This window comes from Egretta garzetta, unplaced genomic scaffold, assembly GCF_000687185.1.
Source record: "Egretta garzetta isolate BGI_Z169 unplaced genomic scaffold, ASM68718v1 scaffold575, whole genome shotgun sequence".
NCBI lineage: Eukaryota > Metazoa > Chordata > Aves > Pelecaniformes > Ardeidae > Egretta > Egretta garzetta.
The window spans coordinates 1,112,684-1,137,173 of record NW_009259790.1 but is presented as its reverse complement, the minus strand read 5'-3'; the positions used below and the strand labels follow the sequence as shown (position 1 = coordinate 1,137,173).

The 24,490-nt window shown below is 35.3% G+C and overlaps 1 protein-coding gene across 1 annotated transcript in view; it reads right to left on the bottom strand.

Moving 5' to 3' along the window:
• SNX29 (sorting nexin 29) overlaps positions 1-24,490 on the bottom strand; it is a 138,382-nt gene that overhangs the window by 48,491 nt on the left and 65,401 nt on the right. Inside the window, exons 18-20 of the mRNA XM_009639592.2 lie at positions 24,291-24,346; positions 23,230-23,311; positions 4,303-4,443 (exon numbers count right to left, since the gene is read on the bottom strand). Of these exons, the coding sequence (XP_009637887.2) occupies positions 4,303-4,443; positions 23,230-23,311; positions 24,291-24,346 (279 nt within the window). The remainder of the gene's footprint in view (positions 1-4,302; positions 4,444-23,229; positions 23,312-24,290; positions 24,347-24,490) is intronic.

Genomic DNA, 24,490 nt, shown 5'->3' with positions numbered 1-24,490 from the left:
TAAATATATTTTTTTTCTATTTGTTTTTGAAATTCTATAGTATTTCATACAAATTAGCAATGTTGATTTTTTTCTATCACAGACAAAGTTGCAACAGATATAATCAGAATAATTCTGGCATTTTAGTGATACATGTATTAATGTGGTCTTAATCGCCAAATAGAATGTCATTAATATCCTTGAGTCTTTTCGTCATTACATCAGCTTTCTTTTGATGACTACATTGATCACTATGGTTGGTGCTTCTTAGATATTTGATACAAGAACTCAATGATACTAAGGCAAAAAAAAATAAAAAAAGAGAAATTCCCATATAAAAGCTAACAAATTTGATTAATATTACGAACGTCGGTTTAAGCACCCAATGCTTTAGTATAGATGTTTTTGGTTGTAAGCATGATTTAAATCTCAAATCTTTTACCTGTGATAGCTAAATAAAGTTTTCAGATCATTCCTAAACTGTAAAGAAAAATTACTTTGATTACTTCTCAATATTTACTGGATTTGTGATGTATATTGCAATGTGTATTTAAACTCTTGGTTTTTTGGTGATTAAGGATTAAGTTACATGATACTATATATTAAATACATACAACCAACCATACTTGCTGTATTTGTTGCAAAATCCCTGTATGATAAGAATGGGAGAGCTAAAACACAAAGACACAGATTATGGGAATTAAGCACCCAAATGCCTTTAAAAATCTGGTTCAACAAATTTACAACAAGTGGTGAACAGCACAGGAAATTTAAGGAATTTAGACTGATACTTTTTAAAATTTACAGAAATGGTTGATAAACTACTGACCAGTGTTAATTGCTGGCATTTATCGAAAAGAATGGAGTAGAGATTACATTTTACATACACAGCTGTCCAGTACAGTTTTGAGGGTTTTGTGCATGTCTACTGCGTATGTTATATTTCATTTAATAAAAACAGTTTTCTTTTCAGTGAATGGAAAAAAATCAATGCATTAACTACATTATCAGTGAATATGGAGCTGATGAGGGCAAAGTCTGTATAAAAATGGGAACTGTCCAGCAGGTGTAAAAAAATATTTATGACAGTCACCTCTTTTTTTTGTGTGTGTGGATAGGAAAGTTTTTTACCCCCAACTCTTACTGATGCTATCAGTTCTTTTAAGTACCTTGTTTCCAATGGCCTTTTTTGGTGGAAAGTTAAAAGTCCTCACTTGCTGGTATTTATTCTGTAACTTATGATGCAAGCTTCTGAACTCTGCATATCTTCGATAAACGTTCCACTCATCATCCTTTATCCTAATATAAACCTGCAAAATACAGACATGGAAGGAATTAATTTAAAGACCAACCATTGAACTGATATATAGCCTTTACTCTTTAAAGCTTTATGGCTTAACACCTTCACATTCAAGATGCAATGGTACCAGAAGTTCCAGGATCACTTATCTATAGATACGTCTCTGACTGTACATTTGCTGTTTCTGATCTACAGGTCATTAATCTTATTCTCTCCCTTCCTCCCGCTCCTTCTCTTTTTTCTCCCTTTTTATTACATTAATCAAGACAAACATAGCTTTCTCATTTCAACATGACTCTGGGGCAACCATGGTAGCACTTTCTGTTACCATGGTTTCCAGCATATTCTACTAGCCAGTGACCAAAGGAAAAATAATTTAATACCCTATAAAATTGATTTCTATGAACACAACACAGCATCAGAACTGCAAAACATAATTTTATGCAAAGTATGAAACAATTTACTTTCTAAAAAAAATTACATTGAAACTAAACTAGAAATTTTATTGTTCGAAAAATAAACACAGTTCATTCTTTCTGGTTGTATAGGACATTAAGTATAATTTAACACAGCTGTAGTTTTTGTGATTCTGTTTTTGTTTGCCACTCAATTATTTCATATTACCAATTACATGCTAAATATTCACGTTCTCTAGGAAAATCTCATGCAGAAGTGTAATATACTTACAGAAGCTGAGATTTCATTCATTACTAGGGAATTTCCTTTACAGAAATGAGCCCACAGTTTAAAAGAATGCTGAAATAGCACAAGTCAGAAACTATAAACCAAGCATCAAAACTCAAGATCGAGAGTGACCTTTTCCTTAACTGCTTCTGTAGAATCTCTAGCTCACTTATTCTCAGGTGTGTGTTAATAATCTAAGCATAATCCACCATACTGCACAAACCCACGCAATTCCTAAATGCAATACATACTATGACATGGTACAGAAAATAGCACCACTGAAAGGACAAAAATTTGCCTACACAAGATTCTGTGGGAATAAGCTCTTGTGTGATAAACTGAGGTAACCTCTTGCAAAGCTGATGTGAAAGCGCTACTTTGTGACTTGCAAGCTATTTACAGCAGGTAGTATAATCACTAATCAATTCCATTATACAAGTGGCTTATGTCTCATCACAGGAGTCTTTCAGGAGGGCAATGGATGGCACCCATTTCTTACTGTAAAGAAAAGATACTTTTTCTGAGATCTGATTTTGACAGAAAGCAATTGTTTGTTTATGCACGATTAAGGTAGAATTTTGGCCCAAAGCTAAAGCACTGAAAAAATAAGCAATGCAAATTTTTTAATGACTTGCTCAACTAATGATTTTTTATGCATCAATTGTGCAACTGAAGTTGTAATTCAATTAGTATTTAAAGTAATTAAGGATGAAAGACTATCAGAAAAAAGCTTAAAAGAAGGCTTTCATAATTTTCTGAAGTGGCTGATACTCCATCACTTTAAAAAAGGAGAATTAGTTATGGAACAAAGAAAGTACATGTTTCTATTACAAAACTACCCACTAAAAAAGAAATTAAAGATGCATGGTCTTCCAATATATGAAAAAAAGCAAAAAAAAAATCTCGTAAGTACTTTCATTTACTAGGTTAGTAAGCAATGAACATTAACGCTGGACTTTATGCCAAGCACACATACCTACAAGCTTTTATTGATAAATTCCATATATATTTATATCATCACCACTAATTACAGGTTACGTGCATTACTACTCACTTCATATCGCATGTGCGAAGCTTACCTACTCATTTTTACGGAACACTTGAGAAATCATTTGAAGTCGGGTAAGAATTACTATCTTTAAACATTCACAAACCACATTCACTGACACCTGAATGTCATTGAGGATTTTATAAATATATTTTTTTTCTATTTGTTTTTGAAATTCTATAGTATTTCATACAAATTAGCAATGTTGATTTTTTTCTATCACAGACAAAGTTGCAACAGATATAATCAGAATAATTCTGGCATTTTAGTGATACATGTATTAATGTGGTCTTAATCGCCAAATAGAATGTCATTAATATCCTTGAGTCTTTTCGTCATTACATCAGCTTTCTTTTGATGACTACATTGATCACTATGGTTGGTGCTTCTTAGATATTTGATACAAGAACTCAATGATACTAAGGCAAAAAAAAATAAAAAAAGAGAAATTCCCATATAAAAGCTAACAAATTTGATTAATATTCCGAACGTCTGTTTAAGCACCCAATGCTTTAGTATAGATGTTTTTGGTTGTAAGCATGATTTAAATCTCAAATCTTTTACCTGTGATAGCTAAATAAAGTTTTCAGATCATTCCTAAACTGTAAAGAAAAATTACTTTGATTACTTCTCAATATTTACTGGATTTGTGATGTATATTGCAATGTGTATTTAAACTCTTGGGTTTTTGGTGATTAAGGATTAAGTTACATGATACTATATATTAAATACATACAACCAACCATACTTGCTGTATTTGTTGCAAAATCCCTGTATGATAAGAATGGGAGAGCTAAAACACAAAGACACAGATTATGGGAATTAAGCACCCAAATGCCTTTAAAAATCTGGTTCAACAAATTTACAACAAGTGGTGAACAGCACAGGAAATTTAAGGAATTTAGACTGATACTTTTTAAAATTTACAGAAATGGTTGATAAACTACTGACCAGTGTTAATTGCTGGCATTTATCGAAAAGAATGGAGTAGAGATTACATTTTACATACACAGCTGTCCAGTACAGTTTTGAGGGTTTTGTGCATGTCTACTGCGTATGTTATATTTCATTTAATAAAAACAGTTTTCTTTTCAGTGAATGGAAAAAAATCAATGCATTAACTACATTATCAGTGAATATGGAGCTGATGAGGGCAAAGTCTGTATAAAAATGGGAACTGTCCAGCAGGTGTAAAAAAATATTTATGACAGTCACCTCTTTTTTTTGTGTGTGTGGATAGGAAAGTTTTTTACCCCCAACTCTTACTGATGCTATCAGTTCTTTTAAGTACCTTGTTTCCAATGGCCTTTTTTGGTGGAAAGTTAAAAGTCCTCACTTGCTGGTATTTATTCTGTAACTTATGATGCAAGCTTCTGAACTCTGCATATCTTCGATAAACGTTCCACTCATCATCCTTTATCCTAATATAAACCTGCAAAATACAGACATGGAAGGAATTAATTTAAAGACCAACCATTGAACTGATATATAGCCTTTACTCTTTAAAGCTTTATGGCTTAACACCTTCACATTCAAGATGCAATGGTACCAGAAGTTCCAGGATCACTTATCTATAGATACGTCTCTGACTGTACATTTGCTGTTTCTGATCTACAGGTCATTAATCTTATTCTCTCCCTTCCTCCCGCTCCTTCTCTTTTTTCTCCCTTTTTATTACATTAATCAAGACAAACATAGCTTTCTCATTTCAACATGACTCTGGGGCAACCATGGTAGCACTTTCTGTTACCATGGTTTCCAGCATATTCTACTAGCCAGTGACCAAAGGAAAAATAATTTAATACCCTATAAAATTGATTTCTATGAACACAACACAGTTTTTCAACTTCGTGAATTAGCTTTGTAGCATCAGAACTGCAAAACATAATTTTATGCAAAGTATGAAACAATTTACTTTCTAAAAAAAATTACATTGAAACTAAACTAGAAATTTTATTGTTCGAAAAATAAACACAGTTCATTCTTTCTGGTTGTATAGGACATTAAGTATAATTTAACACAGCTGTAGTTTTTGTGATTCTGTTTTTGTTTGCCACTCAATTATTTCATATTACCAATTACATGCTAAATATTCACGTTCTCTAGGAAAATCTCATGCAGAAGTGTAATATACTTACAGAAGCTGAGATTTCATTCATTACTAGGGAATTTCCTTTACAGAAATGAGCCCACAGTTTAAAAGAATGCTGAAATAGCACAAGTCAGAAACTATAAACCAAGCATCAAAACTCAAGATCGAGAGTGACCTTTTCCTTAACTGCTTCTGTAGAATCTCTAGCTCACTTATTCTCAGGTGTGTGTTAATAATCTCAGTATTTTGCATCACAAATTAAGCTGGAATAGTACTGATGACACCATACTGCCTTGCTTCTCCAACAGAACCCATGTAGTAAGTTGTAAGGCAAGTATCAGAACAATTACATAAAAAAGCAACAGCAACCACCATCAGATGAAGAGTGGGCAGTAAGAACTGTATTTTTGTGAATACCAGGAAAAAATGAAATTTGGATTTTGATGTGGCTGATTCCAACTCTGAATTGTAGCTTTTCCTGATGACTGAAACATTAACATGGTCCTCCTCCTCTAGATTTGCCAAGTCCTTAGAAATAGCTAAATTTTACTAAGGACTCATGGTATTTCAGAGATCCAGTGATGTCAAGTGAATGTCTTCTCCCACAAAAGCAGCTTATGTAGCCTTCCTTTGGTTTGGTCTTTAAGAAGTCCTCTTATCTCTACAGACACCTAGTTTCTCAAATTTATAGGAGGCTTCTGTCTTGCAACAAAATACCATATAGCATACTATACCATGCAACTTCTGCCAAATTATAATATTTCACTGTAGGAAATACTCATATATTCATAATACTAGATTCTGTTAGATAACAAGTGTATTTTTTGGTTACTATTGTACTTCACCATGTTTCATGATGATAACAAAAAATTAATACTACAATTCCAAAATTGGCACATCTAAGAACACAAGAGGTTCAGAGTATTGTGTGAATCACAAATGCATATGTAAACAAAAATTCAACTAGTTTTGGGAAGAAGAATTCAGATAGTGTAATGAGGGAACTGCTATAATAAGTCTGCAAGAAGTATTCAGATTTCTTTTTCATTTTGAAAATAAAGCCCGGATAAAGATAATTAAACACCTACAGGACCATCTGTTTTAACAATTCAGTATACTGCTGAAGGAAAATGAAGGGAAATACAAAATGTGAGTATTTTGCATAGTTTCAATAAAATTCATTTAATGTAGTAAAAACTACACTAAACACTCTTCATTCACCGAGCTCTCACCTCTGCCCCTGCCTACTCTCGCTTCAAATAGAAATTTTGTATGTGTTCCCAAGATTCATATTTTACTTTCCCTCCAGGTGGGGACAACAAAAAGGCATATTAAAGTTCATGATATAGTAGTACACATTTAAAGCTTTGTTAACTCAACCAGGAATACTATTCACAAGCCAAGGAATTCCAAGACACTTAATGCAAATTCAGTTGGGAAATCGAACAAGGTAAACACTAAATATAAAACTGCTTGGAAAAACTTATTCTAGTCTAGTCATATAAGGCATATAGTTATCCTCATTTAAATCAAATACAGATCATATTAAGCACAGGAATAACAGGGAACAATTATCTTTGTAGACAAAATCTTGAAATAATACCAAATCAAGCGACTTGACATGCGTAGTTGGAAATTGTATTAAAAGTCATTAGGACTATTCCCATCATCTTCAATGTATGAATTCAATTTCATTCATGGTCTTTTGATAGGAAATCAGTAGCTGCCAAATACACTTTTGTGCATGTTTGTCCCAAATTATCATGCTGCACCCTAGAGCGACACTACTTTCACTACTGAAAATACCTTAACATATGGCATATAATTACAGAACAGTATTTTAAGATCACATTATAGGAAAGTTGAAAGGACTACTCTTAGGCTCATTCTCTGATCAATTTAAAAATAAGTTTCAAATCACTACAGTTCCTTTCAAATGCCCATATTTCCTGAAATCATCCACTTCCTAACCTAATTAAGTAATTTTCAAGGTAACAAAAATTTACAGAACAAATCAAAATCACCATGAGAATGCTTATTTGATTGTAGACAAAAGATTTTACTTTAATATTCTCTTGTGTATCAAAAAAAATAAGTAAGTAGCTTTTGCTTGTAATTTAGCAGCACTTTCCAATTGGGTCTCCTGTGTAAAGATTGATTGGTAACCTTTTTGTAGCTACGCTTTAAAAAGCTGAAAGAAAGAATTCAGTTAATAAGTACATATAATGAATTAGTTTGTTATTTTCTCATCACAAACATGTTTGAAGTCGAAGATTTGAAGAGGAATAGCAAAACCAGTAGTAATTTAATACTTCGTTTTTCAGCCAACCACCTGCTATCTTAGTATTACTGAAATGCCAAAAAACTTCTGAGAACTAATTTGAAAGTGCTTGTTAAATGATTGTGTACTGAAATGAATACACCCTACTCCCATGCTACTGGTTTTTCAGCCAAAAGTCTCGGTAACAGGTTAAGGTATTTTTAAGCAGTTCCGGGTCGAAAATGCTGTTAACAAATCCTGGTAACAGACTAGTAATTATTGACACAGTTCATCACTACTTATGTATAAAAGCCTGAGGAGAAAAAAGGACAAAGGCCAAAATTCCAACTTGCTCCAGTTCCAGTGTACCTTCACAGATTAAATGCCTATAATCAGCACTTGTTCTTCAGGTCTGCATAAGTCTAAAGTGGGTGTTTTTCTTTTTTGATGCAAAATATAGATTGGTGTATTTAAGATTCACCTTTCGGTGCTCTCTCAAGCACTGTAGGTAGAAATAAATACTGAATGGGATATTAAAGAATCTTCTTCTGTTGCAATGACATTCATGGTTCTAGAAATACCAGATTACGTATCAGGAAGGAACTTCCCTAAACCAAGTTATTCTTGAATCTTCCCTACAAATATGGCTCACATTTCCTGGGATGGGGGTTGGACTAGATGACGGGGGTTAGACTAGATGACCTCTAGGGGTCCCTTCCAACCCAAAACATTCTATGATTGTATGATTCCTGGTAGGATGATCTGAATGCATAATGAAAAATTAATTCTAGCCAGAGAACTCTGTGGATGAGAGCTCCACAAATACAAACCTGCTGAAGTTAAAGTCCCTGTGAGTCCATGTCCCATTCCAGAAGGAAGAAAAACATCAGTAGAGGGGGAGAATAATGCTAATGCAAGGTCAGCAGTGAAACTCTACTAAACCACATATGAAATACAATGGCACAAGATGCAAGAGAACTCAGAATATTTCAGCAGCAGAACACTTCAAAGGATGTAACGAATATTGAGGAAGTTTGAAAAGAATCAGTCCTACGGTGGACAAGGTCATATTTTTTCTTACAAGCACAGAAAAAAAAATGATGGGCAGTATAGGGAATGCAAAAGAGACTGATCTACACTAAGGAAGCCACTGTGATATTTGCCATCTAACTAAGCATTATCAGGTGGCGAAAAAAAAAGAAAAAAAGACATGAGAGAAAAACTATTATTTCTGCACTACTGTATTTCTGCTGTATTGCTTTATTTCTAACTTCTTTTCCTCACTAATAAAAAAAGGTTTTCTGGAGATCCTCTTGTTTGCTATGTAGGCCTTTCAAATCAATGCCCAAGCATGTAACAACAGAAAGAAAAATTAGCAACTGGTTTAGTAGAGACAACCCAATCAGCATGAATACAAAACATAATATGCAAACTGGCACCAGTATTTTTTAAATGGTAACTCAGCTACATTTGACTGTTGAAAGTTTTCTTTACATTTGCTTTTAAATAACACTTTAAATAATTTTGGAGTACCACTGGTCCATAGTTTTTACCTTTACAGTTCAGTACTCAGTACAGCAAGAAAGTAGACATAAACTAGTAGAAACACTTTCATTTTTTGCTAGAGTTTCGTTCTTGGTAAAGAAGCTATAAAATATTTCTACAAGATGAAAATATTTGCTTCAGATACAGGAATAGCTGCTTAGATAGACCAGATTAAGATAAAAAAGGATGAGAAGACTAATAATCAAACCTGCTCATGCTAACAGAACATACATATCTTAAGAAGCATATTGCTAATGCACAGCAGGATGAACCAATGAATGAATGATGGTTCTTAAATGGATTTTATGCATCTTCTAAGACTGGCAATTTGAACATTGTGGGGGGATGGGAGAAGAGACTGTACAGGGAGGGAGACATTATGTGCTTAACTTTGCCGCTTCTTTCCCCCCCAGACAGGACAAAGCTTGGAACAAACAAAAAATTACATAGAACAGACCACTCCTCTGACTACCTATGTTGATTCACCTGTTCCAACACTTTGTTGGGTTAGAAAAGCCAACAAAAAACATGCAAGGAGATTATGTGAATGAAGTTCAAATTGCAAGCATTTCAGCTTTTCCCATTCTTATAGGCAGAATCTACCAACAAAATCTTGCCTTTGAAATAGTCTATTTAAATAATTATATATTGTGTTATATCATCATAAACCAATCATAATTTCATGCCAAGTCCAAACTAAAACACTTGTAATGTCCCCAAATTATCTTCTAAAATACTTCAATCCCACTGTGATCCATGTTATCTTTTACCAATCTTAACAGTAAAGATAATTTATTTTTTATTCTTACAAAAAGTAATCTATTAAACAGCATAAAAAGACATCCTCTTCTGCTACAACTAGAGTGGAAATATCAAACACAAGACAGGGACTTCTAAAAGTCCAGTTCAGAATTACTGATGAAGACCTGGTAGCAGTAAGAGGCGGCAAGACCTCATCTGCATTAAAAATTCTGCTAATCCAGTTCATCAAGTTCATCGTTTTCACTGCCTCCACTATAAGTTTCCCAGACAAAACAAACCAACCCCCAAAAAATCAACCCAAAACCCACCTGTTTAAGAATGTCTGTTAAATTTCTTTATGATAAAAAGGGGAAAAGAAACCGAAGAGAAACAATTTCAGTGCTCTGAACTATAAATCCAAACTTGTTAACATCGATAAAATGTATCTACTGATTCTCTAAGTTTATTGAGTTTGGCACTACAGACATTATAGTATTCTTGAATATTCATTGCAACAACTCCCAAGTAATTATTAATTTAACATTTGGTTAAATGAATCTTACAACCCATGATGTTTCCATAAAACAAAACTGCCAGTACTTATGTAGAATATTGCTAACATAATCTAAGAAAAATGGCTGAGTAGTCTTTCTGTGGAAAGAAGAAAATTCATTCATTTTAACCAGAGATGCAGACATGTTCTGGGATGAGCTTCTGTAACTACTACTTGTTCTGTTTTTCAAATATTGGTTTGTAATGATAATAATGTTGAAAAATTCTTAAAACTAACTAAACTTTAATGTACTTTTTAATTATTCAGGAACACCAAATTAAAAAATTTTGATCAAAATTTACAACCTAATAATTGTTTTCAGAGGACTGGAACTACCTTTTCTTCCTATTTCATTGTGTGCTTTTCTGAGAGGAGTGATGCACTTCAATCTCTTTAGGAAGCTTTCAGCAAAATTATTTCTGCACTCAAAACATATAAAAGTAAAATGTATGATTCCAAAGGGGAAGTATATAGCAAAAAGGGAAGAAACAGTTACATTTCTGGACTTTAATTCAGGACAATGGGGTTCTGTTTAGAATATAAATTCAAGCTGAATTCTCCAAAGTTACCTTCAAAGTGTGAGAAACTAATACAAATGCAAGTTATATTTTGACACAGCTGTAGGACTGCATTTATGGTTAAGTTCCCTCTTTCAAAATGATCCAATTTAAGAACTTCTGCACAGTGAAAAACAAATGGAATAATGAAACTTTTCACCTGTGATATGAGCAGTGTTTTGTGTGCCTTTCTACATACAGAGACATAACAGGAATTAAAGTGAACAAGCTTTTATCTCAATAAGACCATTTTATCTACTTGCACAAAGACTAAAAATACTATGATATAATTTGTTATGTTAAATCTTCAAATTTTTGATATTTGGTTCATAAAAACGAACAATACCATGTCAAATATATGAGACAATGCACGTCAAAGCATGAACCTTAAAAACAGCCAATATTGTTCTGCTAAACAGAAAAATGTCATGCATTTTAGGCCTATCCACTCAATGACATATATGCAGAACTACATTCACTGGGTTTCTGTCATCACAATTCTGTTTCTATTCACCAACACTAAAGTGACTGGACACTAAAGAACAAAAGCAGCATGCCTGTGCTTTTGCTGGATGGAATCAGTATCTTTTTTATTTTTAATACAAATCAAATAAGCACAGAAGATTTCATTCAATGACATAATTAGCTCCTTTTGACAGTGAAATATTACTTACAATACCCAAAAGTAATTAACACCATTTCACAAACGTGCACTTTGAACAGATACAGTCATTGAAATGCATGACAACCACTGCAGTGAAGGAAGTTTCTGCAGAAGAGAATATAGGTAAAGTGACAGAACTGATGGCTTTTTCTCCAAATAGAGTATTTTGCGTGCTCTGGCCAGGGAAAGGAGGATATCTCACAACCAGTTGATAAATAAAGTTACTATTATTTATTCTAGATATTTATTGGATATAAATTATTTTCTTCTTTCTGTACTAGGTATAAAATAATATGAAAACTGAAATTCTACTTTTATTTTCCTAGTATATTTTGCATCCAGGCTAGCATTTCTATATGCATATCCATGTATTAAGTTGTATTATGGTTTCCTTTATAAATCAGTCTCCAAGGACTGATCTCATCTTTGTATACTCCCTCCATCCCAGCTATTTAAAATTTTTTCTCCTTTATCTAGTCTTACACTTCTCTGGCACATCCACAGGTCCCATTATGGAAAAAGCAGGATACTTACCTTTTTGGCTTATGCACCCTCAAACCACTCTCTTTCAGAATGCCATGAGCTGTGTCTTTATCTCATATTCTCCCAAGCATCCCAGGCCATTTTCTTCTCTACTTGCCCTGAGCTGCTCTGAGATGGAACATGATTAGAAGACTATTTCTTTCTTTTGCCTGTTTAGTGCTGCAGCTACTAAAGTAATCCAATTCCTCATATATCAGGGAAATGAAATTCAACTTCAGGTTTAATTTTTGTATTTGTTGTCTACTTGTCAACTATTTTAACTGTCAATCTATTACCTCCCATTGTTAAGACTTCTACGTTTGATGAAATACTAAGGCTATACTGGTTCATGTATAAATTAAAGCTCAACAGTCACAGCTGGCAGATCCCGGACTGTGTTTTCACTGTTTCATCTCTCACCCAAAGAATTTGCTGGGCACTCTCTCCCTCAAAAACTCTTGAGTATCAGTTACTGTTCTCCTCCATCTCTTATGTTGCATTTCTGTGAAAATTCCTCCCTCTGTTTAAGCGGGAACATTCAGATACTGTGAATAGCCCCTTCATATGAAGGTATACTGCTCTTCCTTCAGAGAGGAAAGGGAGAGGAAAACCAGAACATTGTTTAAAGTAACATAAAAAGAATTATTATGAGAAAAGGTATCAGTCAATATTGAACAGTAAGACCGAAGGGAGACAAAGGAATAAAAAAGTTGTAAGACAAGAATGTTTATTGATTGATAATCTTACTTAGGGGGGGTCCTATTCATAAGCAAACAGAAACAGTCTTGTCTGATTAGCATGTTTATCTTTAATCTAAAAGGCAGATTCGCAAGTAGCCATTTAAATATTGATATCACTACGAATCGCAAAATCTTGGTTTCGTTATCTTAAGTGTCAGCCATTGGTAATTATAGCAACAAAAGGCATGACTAACGGCATTTGCTGTACACTTCACAGGAAAGTTGAATCCATATGTATGTAGAAAATAACAAGATACTCTACAGTTGAGAAACATCATAAAATAGTATTATTACAATAATCATCTTGCTTCGGAGACACTAAAGAAAATGCAACTAACTATCACCATCTAGAGGTAAAATGTAAATGCAAAAATCTTTTTTTATTCTGATCTGGATTTTGTCTTTATACCTGCAGATATACCAGACAAGAAATATTTTCTAATGGTAGGCTGACTGAGCAACATCTGCCTCAAAAAAGATTCTCAAATAAGATGGGCATCAAACTGCATAGATAACAAGTAGCAGTCATCAGAGAGCAACTCGTTAACTAGAGAAGACAGGATGTTTATGAGAGAAGAGTAGATTTTTGCCAGCATGACCCTGATTTTACAAAGCCGCCTAACATTTAAATTGTCTGTTTAAAGGACTAGGCTTTCTTAACTGTCATTTTGCACAAAATATATTAGTTTCTTCATATGTGACTAGGTCCTTTAATGCTTATGTTAACTGATCAGTTTACCACTTACTAATAGCCTTCACAAACTTTGTAAGAGAATAAACCTCTGAAGCTTCTTTTGGACTCTAAGTGGATAACTGTAATTGTTCTAACGATCTTGCTAGAAGATACTGTTATGACAATCTAATCTGAGCTCCTGTCACAGCCCTGATAATTTCATCCAGTAACATCTAAATAATCCTTATGATTTGTTGTTTCATAATAAGGACATCAACTGGTCATCTAATTACTCTTTCCACTCAGGTGCAAAATTGATTATACTAGTAATCTGTCAGCACTAATGAATGGCAAGACAGTAGTCGATATAAACCTGAAGCAAAACAAAGCTGAACAAGTATAAAGAGAGAGGATGTGCTTTTGAAAAGACTAGAATGAGCTTGCCATGCATAGAAGATAAACACTAGTGGAAGGAAAGAGATTTCCAAATCATACCTACTATTTCCACTTTAGGACTAAATTAGTCATTCTTAGCATATCATTACAAGGGCAACTCATGCTCCATTATTCCTATACCATGACCTCCAAGTTTCTTCCTCTGTACTGTTACTGCAAGGCATACTGATTTCAACAGTTCAGAAAAATTCTTTGGTTAATTATGAAATGTATTTTATTCAGTACACTTAAATATGAACACCCGTATTCTTTCCAGTTCTGAAATATTTCTTTGGAGATGACTAGAACTGCACACAGATAAGCCAGAGATTATACACTGCATAATAGAGTTTTCTGTTTTTCTGTCCCTTTCCGAATAATTTCTAACACGTTTGGGTTTGGACCTCTCTAAACCCTTTTAAAATTGTGTCAGATTAGATACTTTAAAACCTTCTGGTACCCAAGAGAAGCTATTTATCAGTCAGTTTTCATCTATTTCACCCTAGAATTGCTGGTGAACTGCACATGGAGATTTATTCTTTATTTGTTCAATAAGATTTTCTACTGGTATTTCATTTAAAACAGCCAATCTGCTAATAATCCAGGAATAATCCAGAATAGGAATACCCCATAACAACTCCATGGCAAACAGAGATTTTAAAATATGCATTTTTTCTGTTACTATTCTATATTCTGAGACCACCTTCTTCAGCTTGAGTATTTGTCCCACTGACTTTAGCCAGTGGCCTCTTCCTGATATATACAAAAGAGACCATTAGATTTATGCCTTTTGGAAGCTGTAAGAGGCCTGTAACACTGTATTTCTACTTTTTTCCTCCAGAATGTGCACATTCCTCTATTTTTCTTTGGAGTGGCTTAAATTCTTTAATTTTTTTAAAATGTGATAATTTACTTCTAGTAACTTTCCTTATACTGCTGCTTAGCCATCCTCCTCTTGTTTTCCTCTCTTGCTAGATTTATGCCTTTTGGAAGCTGTAAGAGGCCTGTAACACTGTATTTCTACTTTTTTCCTCCAGAATGTGCACATTCCTCTATTTTTCTTTGGAGTGGCTTAAATTCTTTAATTTTTTTTAAAATGTGATAATTTACTTCTAGTAACTTTCCTTATACTGCTGCTTAGCCATCCTCCTCTTGTTTTTCCTCTCTTGCTCTTTTTAAAATAGGTTACACATTTCCTCTGAGCAATATCCAAGTTTTTAAATAGTCTCCAGTATGCCTGCAAACCATCTTAGCTGTCCCTTTTAGGGTATCTTTAACAAGCTTCCTCATTTTTTTTTCCTCATTCTCTTTTTTATAGTTAAATATTACAGTAGTGAATTTTTACTTTTGTTGTGTCTTTTACAATAGTTAAAATTAACTTACTTTATTTAAATTCCTACTCCCATTCCAAACACGTGCTCTTCTTTACATGTAAACCTTCCCCTACTTTTCAGTTTACAATCTTCAAGTGCCAGTAACTGTCCTGCATTTAAAATCACCCCTCCTATGAAAACTCCCTTTATTCCAGAAACATACCCAAATCCTGATGAATCCAAACCCTTTATTTTTCCAACATTTTTTCATTCATGCAGCTAAATACTAGATTCTCTACCTCTCTGAAGCCTCCATACCCTCCTTTATCCTGTATCCCTGGAAACCAAAAGGAACATTACCTTCCACACCATGGCTTAGTAGCCCTTCCAGAACTATGAAGTCTTCTGATCTTTCTACTTACCAGGTAAAGCCCCATACAATACCCTAGGGAATGACAAAATTGAACTCCCCAACACTTACAGCCACCTCTTCTCAGTAGGGATTTTTATCCTCAGAGGACTACTCACAGTGCAAAAGAAAACAAAGCCCTAAATGGCTGTTTAATTTTAAAAGCCCTGTATCATAATGCTTATTTTTTTCTTTATTGTAGTCACCATTTATTTATTGTAATCATCATTTGTCAATTATTGTGAAATGGTGATATTTCAGAAAACAAGTGAAAAAAATTTTTTAATTGAACTTAATAACTGCACTTAAGAGCACATCCAATTCTAGCGTTTTCACTAAAATTCATACACCATCTAATTGTTGTAACACCAACAGTTGAATGATATAAGTCTATGGCTCTGTTAATTTTTAAGGCAGTATTACATAGTGCTAAACTGTGAGCACTGATTAATCTGTCACAACTGTCCCCTTGAACTCAGTCATTCAAACTGAGCATAAAATTTAGCAATGTTTCTAGACCTTGTTTTTAAATTCTTAAGATTCATAACCAGTAAATGCTGCCAGTTAAACATTGCTGCAAGAGTGTGATGTAACTCTACAAATACAGAGGTCTGATTGAAATTTCCACATCTAATGGGATTCATTATAAAATGTTGCTTGCTTTCAGAGTCCATATTTCTGAGCTTAAGAGAAATTAAAGAAACTACTTGATGGTTGAAACTATGTGACAAGTATGCTGGAGCTAGAAACTCTTCCTTCTATATTCACTGAAGAAAAACATCTGGGTTTTTTTTAAGGATGGAAGATGTACTGATTTTGAACATGACATCTGAAACATACCGAAATATTAATATGACACAAAAAGAAATGCTTTGAAACGCCCTTCAAAACAGCATTAGAAATTTGCATTAAATTAAAAAAAAACAAAATCAGAAAAGCAAGCACTGTAACAAAACTCCTGCTAGAGTCTATTCTTATCCTGTCCAGGTCAGGCCTTCCTGATAGGCAAATTAACATGCCATTCATTTCTTTTCCTGGTTTAAGAAGCACAAATGCAAAATTGACATTGATCTCGAAGAGGCACAGCTACCCACATTTATTTCTCCTAATTCTTATATTCTTAAGAAGCATTCTTAAGTCCTGGAAAAAAAATGACAGATACTGTGGAACTAATAGGTTCATACTTTTCCTAACTATTTGAGGTGCTCTGCAATTCTCTCCACTCTCCTTTGGTCATTTCCAAGGCATGTGATATTTATGTAGTAGTTTATTTTCTGCTAGAAAACACGCATTTAAGAGCAAAAAGGGAAAAAAGAGGCACAATGCATGAGTGCATAAACAATAAATGTGACATAACCAGTTGTCCTGGTTTCAGCTGAGACAGAGTTGATTTTCTCCCTAGTAGCTGGTATAGTGCTGTGGTTTGGATTTAGTACTAGAAGAATGTTGATAACACACTGATGTTTTGGTTGTTGCTGGGTAGTGCTTAGACTGGCCAAGGACTTCACAGCTCTCAGCTCTGCCAGGTGCACAAGAAGCTGGGAGGGGACACAGCCAGGACAGCTGACTCAAACTGACCAAAGGGCTATTCCATACCATATGACGTCCTGCTCCGCATGTAAGCTGGAGGAAGAAGAAGGAAGAGGGGGACGTTCAGAGTGATGCCGTTTGTCTTCCCAAGTATTCATGATGGAGCCCTGCTTTCCTGGAGATGGCTGAACACCTGCCTGCCCATGGGAAGTGGTGAATGAATTCCTTGCTTTGCTTTGCTTGCATGCGTGGCTTTTGCTTTCCCTATTAAACTGTCTTTATCTCAACCCACGAGTTTTCTCACTTTTATTCCTCTGATTCTCTCCCCCTTCCCATTGTGGGGGGAGTGAGCAAGCAGCTGCGTAGTGCTTATTTGCCAGCAGGGTTAAACCACGACACCAGTCTCCACTGGCACACTGTCTTCCTCTCTCCATCAAATGAATAGAATCACGGAATCATAGAATGTTCTGGGTTGGAAGGGACCCCTAGAGGTCACCCAGTCCAACCCCCCCGCAGCTGCTAACTAGATCAGGTTGCTCAGAGCCCCATCCAACCTAGTCTTGAATGTTTCCAGGGATGAGGCCTCCACTACCTCTCTGGGCAACCTGGTCCAGTGTTTCACCACCCTCATTGTAAAGAATTTCTTCCTTAGATCCAGTCTAAACCTACCCTGGTTTAGTTTAAAGCCATTACCTCTTGTCCTGTCACAGCTGGCCCTACTGAAAAGATTTTCCCCATCTTTCCTATAGGCCCCCTTTAAGTACTGAAAGGCCACAATCAGGTCTCCCTGCAGCCTTCTCTTCTCCAGGCTGAACAAGCCCAACTCCCTCAGCCTGTCCTCATAGGAGAGGTGCTCCAGCCCTCGGATCATTTTTGTAGCCCTCCTCTGGACCCACTCCAACACTTCCATGTCCTTCTTGTGCTGAGGGCTCCAGAGCTGGATGCAGTACTCGAGATGAGATCTCACCAGAGCAGAGTAGAGGGGCAGAATCACCTCCCTCGACCTGCTGGCCACGCTTCTCCTGATGCAGCCCAGAGTACGGTTGGCCTTCTGGGCTGCCAGCGCACATTGCCGGCTCATGTCCAGCTTTTCATCCACCAGCACCCCCAAGTCCCTCTCGGCAGGGCTGCTCTTGATCCTTTCTTCCCCCAGACTGTATTGATACTGAGGGCTACCCCAATGCAGGTGCAGGACCTTGCACTTGGCCTTGTTGAACCTCATGAGGTTCACACAGGCCCACCTCTCCAGGTCTCTCTGGATGACATCCCATCCTTCTGGTGTGTCAACCGCACCACTCAGCTTGGTGTCATCTGCAAACTTGCTGAGGGTGCACTCAATCTCGCTGTCTAGGTCATTGGTGAAAACATTAAACAGCACCAGTCCCAGCACGGACCCCTGAGGGACACCACTCGTCACCAGTCTCCAGAGATACACAATTTCAAATCAGCAAAGGTTAACAAGGTGGCTCATAACAGGAGGAGAGAAGAGAACAATCTCTTTAGCTTTCTAATAACAGAACATGCAGAAGAAATCAAGCCGTGTTAGAAATACAAATACATGTACATGCCTTTGGAGAAACAATGGTCAAAGGTCCTTGCCCTTTTCTAACATCTTCATTTAGCAGCAACATCTTCCCTTAATTGCATTACGCATGCGATCTAATTTTCAGGCAGGCTAAGCATCTTAAGGCTAATTTCCCATTAGTTTTAAGTACAGCCATAAGTATTATATATCTAAAAATTATGCTTACGCAAACCCAAAGTTTCAAACTTTGCTTGTTCCAGCTGGCACACTCCAGCTTTCTCCAAAGTTTGACATCTTTTTCTCAGAATTAACCAGCACAACCAAGAGTCAAGTTTTTACATCTCAAGTTATGGATACTTAAGCACTCACAGAGAATTCTGAACTACCATAGATGTTGGTAATGATTCCAATAATATCAAAATTCTGCAATATTGTTACTTTCCTTTACACTGATATAGTACAAGCAATTTGTCCCATAACTGATACAAAGAGTTATACACACATTTTAAATTTTTGCCATTGGAGTAATAAATTGTAAAGCAGCGAAAATAATGTTTATTAGGAATAAGAAGTCTCTCGGAAATGAGCTCAGTCATTTATTCTAATTGTCACTCCTAGTCCTTGTCTGTTCATTCATACTGGTAGCCTGGTAAATATCCTCTTCCACAATTTCAACATTGAATCAAATTCCCTGTAATCAGAACCGCATGTTTTGGCAGAGACTTAACAAGATAAATGCACAGTGATGTTATTGAGGCTATTGTGAAGTTTTATAAATTAAGGCTCTCCTGGTAGTTATAAAATACAGAATATATATTCAGCAAGCACATGACTACATGTCTTGATCAGAGAGGTGGCAATCACTTCAAGTGTTTTATCATAGTGCTATGCTACAGAGTGTAAGTGTATTTAGGAAAATTTGTTTCACATGCACAGTGGCAGAAAAAGTTATTTGCTAGACAGATACTCTTCCCTGTCATACTCCTGTTACTGAGAAAAAAAATCGGTAGGAATGCCATTAATGTATTCTTCCGTAAGGAAAGATGTCAGCAGGTGCTGAATTACTGAAGTTTTAGGCCACCTCTACAAGTAATTCTTGCTTGCTTTTTTAAAAATATTAAAAGACAAAGTTGAGCAAATATGCAACTGTTCACCAGAGGAATTAATGATATTCCATGCTGTTCCATAAGACAAACTAATCTGACCGCAAACATTCTGTCTATTCTAGATAGATGCTAACTTTCCGCATTACATATGTCCTATAAATTACTAGAGTGAACAGATAAGGAATAGAGCATATTCAGAAGCACTTGCACACTTTTCAAATACATATACCAATGAACAGAATTTTGCACACTATGGATGCCCAACATTTTGAGTATATATTGTAGACATAAAGAACTTAAGAAAATTCTCAAAATGGTCTTTCTGTAAATCTAGAATTTTCAATGTTTTAGAATCTTGCAATAGTATTTTGCTTCCTTTTTTTCGTCTTCTCATGAGGCTTAGCCCTCAATCACAGGTTCTTTGTTTTCCACTGATGATGAGTAATGGATGAAGTCTATTAAAACCCAATCTGTACCAGCACAATGTATTTCTAAAATGTCATGCCAATGATAAATAGAAATAAGGTGCAAAAACACTAAAACCCCTAAATTTTATTCAAGTCATTGTAGCTAGGTCCTTAACAAAGCAAACTGAGAGCAACATCAAACCCTCTACGCACTTCAGCAGATTTTGGATAAAGCCCTGAACCTCTTATAAATTGGGAATCTTAGTTTATCTCAATATTTTTCCTATTGAAAACGAATGTGCAGAACATCTAGAGTACATATGAATCCTGCATACTTTCCAGGCTTTCATGATGCCATTTATATAGTCAAGTACAGTCAAACTGCACGAAAAGTACCAAACTCATTAGTAACCAAGTTTGATATCAAGTTACAAGTAAAATTTAAAATAAATGAAATTCTTAAAGAATTAATGTTTTTAATACAGTTCTAATATACCTTAATGAAGAGCACATTATTACTTAAAAAAAAGATAGATTTGGCATATTAGATAGCAATGTTATAAATAAATTGTTTCTGGTTCATGTCTTAGTAGTAAAGACATTGACAAATATTCAAAACACAAAAGCAAGTTTAATAATAAAAAAGGATTCTTTCTTCTCATTCAACCAAAAGGAATGCAACTGAAAATTGCAGATAAAAATGCAACTATTTGCTCAAGCAGTTGCAAGAACTGTTCTGTTTCTACTTTTCACTAACCAACCAAATGAGGAGGAAAACTTGTGTGAGCAACAGACCATTGGTAAGCACATCCAAGAAAGCCATAGTTTAAGTTTACTTATTCACAACTTACACAGAAAATATTTTAAAGTGCTTTTCTTTGCAGTAAGTCTGCCACTGCAACAATTCATGTCCACAATTTGATAATTAGAAATTATGTTACCTTTTCACATAAATATAAAAGGAACATGGAACTGTATTCACTGCATCCACATAAGTTTTCCTGAGTATCAGGAAAAGATCAACTATTGGGCTATATTCCCCTTTCCTGTCTTTCACATAAGAGCAGATATCAGTAATATTAAAAAAAAAAAAAAAAAAAAAAAAAAAACCACACCACAAAATTAATGCTGTACAGACAGTACTTTTACATGTCATTTCTCACCATCATTAATAAGTGTGCCAAGCCTGAAGAGTCAGAAATGTACTTAAAAATTAAAGGGATATTCACTAGGTGCCTTCATTTCAATCTGTACCGCAGATATAAGTCCAAAAAAGAAAAAAGAAAAAAAAAAAAAGTTGGAGAATGTAGACATTCAAGTGTCACATTGTTGCAAACACAAAAGACCTCATCATTCAGATACCAAATATTTTTTTGGAACTGCCTTATTTTGTAGTTACCTGACAGAAACTCAAAAAAGAAAATTCTGGGGTACATCACATTCCAGCTTTTGCTGCAATAGTCTAGATGTAAAAATGCTTGAGGAAAGACTGAACTTTTAAAACTCAAAGCTTTTTAAATACATGATATGTACCCCTTAATATTACCCTTTGCTGCCTATCCACACAGGCAGCAACAGTAATTTTAGAGAAGACTACTACCAAATCAAGGGCAAGTAAACAGCACTGGGGACAAGGATGAAGTCCATAGAGGCCCAGCTGGTCTTCTAGATTCTGACAGTGATGGAAAAGGCTTGCAAAGGACCAGGTGGATCCTGTGGATCAATAACTGGTTGCCCAGCAGGTGCCACTGACAGATTTGGGTTTTACAATCATGGGACTGTCTCTAATGATCAAGGACTGCTGGGAGAGATGAAATCCACCTGACAGAGTGGGACAAGATCAGCCTGGTGAGGAAATGGTGGATGGGGTGGAAAGCAAACAGTGCATGGTGATAGGAACAAGAGAAAACGCAGGATGAAAAGAATACTACAGAGCAACCTACAAAACAAGCAGGAGGAACCAGAGCTCAACAGAACTGCAACATCATTAGAGTAACAGATGTGGTGGGGTGGGATATTGATGCTCCAAAGAATTTCTGCATTACCAGACTGGTGTCTGGGTTTTGAGAGTGTGTAGCCAGTGACAGCAGAGTGGAAGAATTTGTGAGAGCCAGAAAGACAAAAATAATCACACTTGTCAACAAGTTAGGTTTCCACAAACATTTGTGCATCTGAATTTGATTGATTAGTCAATGCTTTTGAACAAATTTGTAACTGTTCAGTATTGTTAGCTTTTCTTCCCATTAGCTAGTCTTATTTTTCATTGTCTTTTACTGGCTGAAAGGTGGGTCTTTTCCTGTATTTTTCAGCTACCTGCAAACACTTCATAAATTATTCAAAATTCTACAAAAATCATCATTCAGAGTGAGAGGAATTTTAAAAAGCTTCAGAAATCTTGTTCAGAGCTAAGTACCTGTGGCTGAAACAAAAGTGGAAAAATTTTGTGGCTGCTAATAATCCACAAATAAAAGAAATACAAACAGCCTGGGACAGTATATTAAAGTTTGCCCTGCCATCCTATCCTTGCAGGGTATAATTGTTCTGAAACAGAGAATCCAGGAATCAAGGAACAGTATAGGATTTCAATGTTCCAACTATAGGCAGGCTAAAGCACAAATCCCTAAATTCAGACCCGGCTGAAGCAGAATATGCTATGAACACGCCCAGTGACACATAGTGAAGGTTTTCAGTGAGCTACTGCAGTAAGCCACAACAGTTTGTCTGTCAAGCAGCATTTCTGGTCATTAATATCCTCAAAATTGAAATAGAGTATGTATATGCATACTGAAGAAGGAATTACTGATCTAGTTAAAGGTGTCCCTGCTCACTGCAGGGGGGTTGGGCTAGATGACCTCTGAAGGTCCCTTCCAAACCAAAACATTCTATGTTTCTATGATTAATATTGAATTGTTGTACTCCCTGGACAATGCAGTCATAAGCATGCTTTTAAAGTATTAAACTTTTAAAATCCAGCCCTCAAAATACGCTATTTGGATAATCAACACAATCCTATGGATGAGTATATATGAAGTTGCTGTTCATTAACTGATCTCTAATGAAATTATACTGAGACCTTTAAATTATTAAAATATGCCATTTCAGTCAGAAACTTTTACCCAAAATCTGTGTTAAGATGTATCACTTACCTGATAAACATGGAATGCATTAGCAGCTTTTCCACGCAGAAAGACTGAGGGAATCCAAACATTAATAAGAGCACGATTTGATCTGAGGAGGAGAGTAAAAAACTTAAAATATGGAATCGTATCTATGTATAAGAATTGCAAAGCAACTACCTCCAGTGATTTAGATAATGATTAAAGTGATCTACAAAGCAACTTAACATTTCAAATGGAGTATCAGAAAAATTGTAGTTCTGCCTGAACCTTTTATACTTGCTGTATCTAAAAGTGTTCCCTAAAATTAACATAAGTGAAAAAGAGCACTGAAATAATTCCCCTTGTGGGTTTTTTGGGGTTTCTGGTTTTTTACAGAGTGCATTTGACAACATTTGATTACACACATGAAATTTGTTTCAAGTATTCATTTCAAGTCAACATTTTGGTCCGCAAAACTCAGCAAAAAAAAATGAGCTCATTAAATAACAGAAGAGCACTGCACAATTATGGAGAAGCCATTTCCATCCACTCTTTGTAATTCACCTCCAAACTTCTATGAGTCAAAGATATCAGCTACATTTTCACCCCCTCATCCACAAAAAGCTAGATTCATTAGTCTGACTAATAAAGGCAAAACTCCAAATCACAACAATCTAGAATGATCTGGGATGACCAGCTGAGTTATTTGTGGGTTTTTCTGCAGTACTATTTGTATGCATTGACTAGGAGTTATTCTGTAAAAAAGAGAAAATCCATCACATTATGAATAGCATCTAGCATCTATCAAACCCAAAGCAACAGAAAAAGGTAAAGTTTTGGTGCTTTGTTAGAATACCAAGACCTAGTGCACTGAAAGAGCACTCCAAAAGAGTCTTCATAAACGTAAACTCCTTGCATTCAACGTTATTAAAAACTACACTAGGGCATGGACTGTGCAGCTCTCCATACTTTCTAACAATGGAACACCAGAGCTGACAATTCAGTTATTGGAAAAAATATCGGAAAAGCAAATTACTGAATCTGTTTGCTTATTGTTCTTTCCCACAAAGACAATATGAAGAGAAAAATATGTGTATTATGAAACTTACATTTCAAAATCTGACAAACTCTGATCTTCAGATGTTTGACTCAAATCTCCAGGGACCTATATTTACAAAACAGAAATAATTCCCACACACTGGTTATTATGCTTGCTATTAAGAAAGCATAAGATTATAAAGAAATTACAATTTAGCATTCAATTTTTTAAATGCCAATAAAAACTATTACTGAGAAACAATAAAAGAAA